The following is a 5,178-nucleotide window of genomic DNA, read 5'->3' on the forward strand; positions in this document are numbered from 1 at the left end:
TAAATGCAGCACATTCCATTTTATTATAACGACTCTGGATCTTGTATTATGACTAAGAGGTGGAAGGCCTGACTTTTATTTATTCCATTCCATTTGTTATTTTCATTGTGTTCCCCTCCCTAGGTTACACAATCTCTCTCTGTTCAGGCTGTCCATCTGCCTTTCACTATCAGTGTCCAAACTTCCTAGCTTTTTTCTTTTTTTTTTCGGTAAGAAAAGCAGCCATCTTCAAAGCGCCCAGACAAGCGATTCACACGTGCAGATCTGCTCCATCTGCTTGGGCAGCTGTGACAGGACCAGGCCTTGCTGCAGTGACTGACAACCCTGGCGGTGCCGAGACATATCCCATATTAGAGCTGCTGCTTATAAAAATGGTAATTTCAGTTGCTCGTTCTGCAATATGTGACACACTAGAAAAAAAAACAAAAACGAAAAAAAAGGAGATCCCTCAAAATAGGGAACAAGATTTGGCTGAAACAGGATTTTAAGAGAATTTGAATTAGCTTTACGCCAGTTTGAAATGGCGGTATGTGACACATCATGGAATGAAGCTACTTATGGAGTGGGAGGGAGCTGAAGCTTTCCCGTTTTTGTGATTTCCCAACTGCATTTCTTTGTGAACGCTCCCGGTTTTATTCCTGTGGCAGACTGCAGCAAACGGGCAGCTAAGGCCCTGGCCGGGCRGACCTTCATGCAACAGGTGTCGCTTTCCTGGCACAGGACGTCTCAAGGACTCGGCCTGCCCGTGCATCCGCAGGACCGGCCTAGCTCCCCTTCTGCCGCGGGAAGGAGGCAGCGAGGACTCTGGCGTCGGTACCAGCCGCCCGCGGGGTCGCGGCGCCTCAGGCCGCCCCTCCCCCCCCCCCCCGGGGCGCCGCCTCAGCGCGGGTCGCGCGCAACGGGCGGGGCGGGATTAGGCACCGCCCCCTCCACGTGACGTCGCGGCGGTGACGCAGGCGCGCGCGCAGGCTGGTGTCGGGTGACCTTCAACGGCGGCGCTTGGTGACGGTTGCGGCCGTTGGCGGCGCGAGACCCGGGCTCTCCTCACACTCGCCGCGATGCCGAGGGGCAGCAGGAGCCGCACGTCCCGCGTGGCGCCCCCCGCCAGGTGAGGGCGGCGGCGGGCGGGCCTCTCTCCCCTCCCTCCCTTCAGGGCCCGGTAGTCCGCGGGCGGAAAAGGCCTCTCCGCCATGCCGGGGATGACGCACCGCGGGGGGGGGTGGTGGTGGTGGTAACGGGCGCCGGAGCGGGGGCGCCTCGCCTCGGCCTGGCCGCTTTGGTCTGAGTTAGGGGAGCGGGGCCGGCGCCTTGCAGGGATGGCGGCGGATCCCTGCAGGACTCGCTGGGCAGCAGGGCCCCGTCGTCCAAGCTCTGAGCGTTGTATATAGCTAATTCCTCCTTAATTAGTCTGATGCCTCAGAATAAGGCAAGCTCGGGGAGGGAATGGATCTTTAAAACAAAGCCCCCCCAAATATATACCCAAGTTCGAAGCTCCTGTGCATAGATCATTCACCAGAAGAATGAGTTTTTGTCATGGATGCGCGGAGTGTCCCAAAGCAGGAATTGCAAACGTTTGTTGCCTGCAACCAGCAGGTCTCTGCAAGTTTGAGTGTGGAGTGATGATCTGAGTTTCTCCTTATGTCCTTGCAGTCGGGCACCACAAATGAGAGCTGCACCGCCAGCGCCTGCTGCTCGGGCCCCTGTCCCAGCAGCGGCACCACCTTCTGCTGTGGCTTCTCCTGCGCCGAAGCAGCCTGGTCTGATGGCACAGATGGCTACAACTGCTGCAGGAGTTGCTGTAGGCTCTGCTGTAGGCCATACCATAGGCCATGCGCTTACAGGAGGATTTGGTGGAGGAAGTGGCTCTGAAGCTGCAAGGCCCGATATTACTTATCAGGTAAGAGAGAGTACAACTGGGGCCTAACAAGGCACAGTTAACTTGAGAGACCAGTTATATATAGGCTAAGATAATTGCTGTAGATGTAATGACAACACAAGTTGCAGCTGAGAAAACTAGGTAATTTTAGAAACTTGGTCTCCAAGTTAATTACCCCAATCACCATTCCCTCAGAAGTAGTTCAAAGGGACACCAGGGATATGTGAGTGTGGTAATGGGGGTATTAGTCTTGTTTTTTTCACTCTAATACCCCTCTGATTCAGACAAGGATTTCTGTATTCTAGGTCTGATGATGGTAAGTCAAGATCAATGTCTGAGATGACATTTTGTGCTGCTCAAACATTAATATAATACTGTTATATCTTGTCCAGATACTATGCAAAGTTGCTTAAATTTTTGTAATATAGGAAACATGGATCCATGTCTCATGTCACTGCTGGAAACTATTTTGTATCTAAAGCTATTTGCTTTCTATTCAGAAAGTAATACAACGCTGACTAAAATGCATGGAAGAAACAGCAAGCCATACTGGGGTTGTGCAGCTTCATGGCCTAGAGCTTTTCAAAGTGCTTATGGAAGTGTCTGCTATTTCAGGAACCGCAAGCAGCTCAGCCTGCCTACCCGCAGCAGCAGCAGCAGCAGCAGTTTGCCCCATGCCAGTATGAAATGAAGCAATTCCTGGAGTGTGCGCAGAACCAGACTGACCTCAAGCTGTGTGAGGGATTCAGTGAAGTCCTGAAGCAGTGCAGGTTTGCTAATGGTGAGTAGACAGCAGTTCCAGACAACTGCTAAATGAGCTGAATGGTGAAATTATCTTGGGCATGTGTCTGGTATTTAAATCTGTCAAGAATATGGATGGATGCAGACCAGATACTCGCATTTCTGCATGCTTGTTTTGGTCTAGTACATGTAGCTGGAGACGGTGGGGTGGAGAGAGAATGAATTCCTGAAGCTTTTTGTGCTGGTACATAGACTGATGCTGATTGCTTGGGAGAGTGGAGGCAGCATGCTTAGAGAAGAGAAACCTGTATCCATAGCCTTGCTGGCCCGGGTCTGCTGTCCTGTAGCAAGTGCCTGTCTGGCACAACTGCCAGGCCTACTCTGACTTGAGGGGAGAACGGGAGATTCTCAACGTGTGGGATGCATGTGGTGGACACTACCAAAGTCTTCAGTTAAAAGCGTCCCAGCAAATAGATGAGGAGAGGAAGGGAACATCCTGGTTTTCAGCTGCTTTATAGCAAGGAAGGCTACCTGTGGTTTATAGATTTCAAAATTAAGTATGATTAATTGTGATAACTTCTTATCTTACAGGTTTAGCTTAAGCCTTCAGAACATGGAAGATGAGAACCATCTTGCAAGAACTGACCTAAGAATGAAAAAAGCTTCAGTAATAGTCTAAAGCTGTCTGATACCTTGTTAGTTCATATATTCACACTGTTGTCCACCTCATGGCTTGATTTCTGCCATAGCTTCTACCAATGTGATACAACTCACAACAGCAGATTAAATCGGCATGAAATGGAAAAATGAACAATAAAGCAGAATGAGCTTATTGGGGTTAACTGATTTACTGATCATTGTGTTGAATGTTAAGTGTGAAACGATGTCTAAATAAACTTCTCTCTCTTGGAATGCCTTGCTTAATGGGCTTTGGACTGATGGTTAGGAATCGAATCCTAAGGGTGAGCAGGGGAGAACAGATCTTAGGAGGCTCTGATCTGCTTGGGGGCTGCAGTGATGGGAGAGGTGCCTAAAGTGACTGAAGGGCTGGAGCTCCAGAAGTTTGGTCACTGCCCTTCAGCGCAATGGTTAGCTCTGCTTGCCCAGCAGGTGTGGTGACAAGAAAGATTGTCATGGTTTACCATGATGCGCCGCATACAGCAGTAGCTCTCAGTTACTTTAACATCTTTAAATACAAGCTCTACTTCAGGTTCAAGAGGTTCTGAGAAATAGCTTCTCTCTAACAAAGCAAGCTTGCTTGGTCAAGATTATGTCATCTGTAATGTAATCATTAAGATTTACTGCATCACAGACTTACAGTGCTTAATAAGCAGAAGCTGCAAGCTCCCTCCGGTGGGAGGCTTGGGCTGAAGCTTATGAGAACGTGGCTAGACTGGCTCAAGGTGATCTGACCTCCTTCTGGCACCTTGTTCAGACGAGTGACGCAGCTCTCGCTGCCACGTGAAAGAAAACGCCAGCTCCGGGCTCAAGCTGTTGTTGATGTGTCTTGAGGTGCAAAACCTCCTCCTTCCATCAGAGGGAGCAGCCAGTTCACATCCTGCTAAAATAGCCGGAGTAGCAAAATACTGTACCGCGCTCTACCTTGTCACGGCCTGCTGCAGGCTCGAGTGGAAGGTTGCAAATACCAGGAAAAAGGGGATTCTCACTGAGGGGAGGGGAAACAAGTGTGCACTGAAAAAATGACACGGAAAAGGAGGGAAGAACGGTAGCTTCCTTCTCAATTGCTTTCCTACTCTCCCCTTTGTTTTCCTCCCTTTTTCCCCTGCTACTAAAAGCATTTTTAAAATGCTCCATGGTAACACCTGTCTTTCCCGAACTATTTTGTGCTGTCACGTGTTCTGCCTGTTCCTGGGAGCGCCAGATCTCTGATCTGCAGTTCCTGGAGGTGAGAAGACAAAATCCGTACTCAGAATCTGGAGGGTTTACCTCAAACGTGGCGGGGTAAAAGCAAAGTACCAGGTAACACACACAAGTTATGGTTTTGATCACAACACTCGCATCTCATCTGAAAAGCACCAACTGCAGCAGAGAAAACGAAACGAGGAAGGCGGGAAACCGCGAAGGCCCCGGCTGCTGGGGGGGGGGCGGAAGGCAGGGACACGTCCCGCAGCAGCACCGGCTGCGCGGGGGGGGGAGAGCCGGGGCGCAGGGCAGAGCCCGAGGAGCAGCGCAGCTGCCTCGTCCCGCTGGGCTGGTTTCCGTAGCAGCTCACACAGAAGGGGTTAAACAGGCCAGCCCCGAAACGGCAGCAACCTGCAGGCAGTCACCGCCGCTCCGGACGGCGCCCGGGGCCGGGGCAGCCCCCGCCGCGCCCGAGCAGGCACCAAATTAACGCGAGGCCGCGGCGCGGTTATTTTTGGCCGCGGCGGGGAGCTGCCGGCGCAGCCGCCCTCCCTCGGCCGCCGCCGCGATTCCCATCAATTCCGCAGGAAAACGGGGGCTCGCGGTGCGCGGCCGAGACCCTCCGCAGCGCCCTAAGGTCGGTGGCCAGCGGCGGCGCCCGGCGGCGAGTGTCCGGGCGCAGGAGGCTCGCGGCGACC

The 5,178-nt window shown here is 52.3% G+C and overlaps 2 protein-coding genes across 3 annotated transcripts in view; both read left to right on the forward strand.

Moving 5' to 3' along the window:
• Nucleotides 1–937: 937 nt before the first annotated feature.
• CHCHD2 (coiled-coil-helix-coiled-coil-helix domain containing 2) lies at nucleotides 938–3,529 on the forward strand. Its single transcript, XM_026092176.1, has 4 exons — nucleotides 938–1,108; nucleotides 1,651–1,897; nucleotides 2,492–2,657; nucleotides 3,209–3,529. Exons 1-4 carry the CDS (start codon nucleotides 1,059–1,061, stop codon nucleotides 3,217–3,219), a joined length of 474 nt encoding a protein of 157 aa, XP_025947961.1. The 5' UTR covers nucleotides 938–1,058; the 3' UTR covers nucleotides 3,220–3,529.
• Nucleotides 3,530–4,251: 722 nt separating this feature from the next.
• PHKG1 (phosphorylase kinase catalytic subunit gamma 1) overlaps nucleotides 4,252–5,178 on the forward strand; it is a 7,370-nt gene continuing 6,443 nt past the window's right edge. Inside the window, exon 1 of one of the 2 annotated variants that reach the window (XM_026092182.1) lies at nucleotides 4,252–4,597. The gene's annotated coding sequence lies outside the window, so the exon portion shown is untranslated. Of the gene's footprint in view, nucleotides 4,598–4,758; nucleotides 5,118–5,178 lie in introns of those variants that run through there. The other variant, XM_026092181.1, reaches the window with a different exon arrangement.

The sequence above is a fragment of the Apteryx rowi genome, unplaced genomic scaffold (assembly GCF_003343035.1).
Source record: "Apteryx rowi isolate R43461 unplaced genomic scaffold, aptRow1 scaffold_944, whole genome shotgun sequence".
Taxonomy (NCBI): Eukaryota; Metazoa; Chordata; class Aves; order Apterygiformes; family Apterygidae; genus Apteryx; species Apteryx rowi.

What these genes read in the sequence shown, in the direction of transcription:
- CHCHD2 (XM_026092176.1), top strand. Translation starts at nt 1,059, where the DNA reads ATGCCGAGGGGCAGCAGGAGCCGCACGTCCCGCGTGGCGCCCCCCGCC. An exon ending in CGCGTGGCGCCCCCCGCCAG is followed by an intron (nt 1,109 to 1,650) that starts GTGAGGGCGGCG and finishes ATGTCCTTGCAG; the next exon opens with TCGGGCACCACAAATGAGAG. An exon ending in GGCCCGATATTACTTATCAG is followed by an intron (nt 1,898 to 2,491) that starts GTAAGAGAGAGT and finishes CTGCTATTTCAG; the next exon opens with GAACCGCAAGCAGCTCAGCC.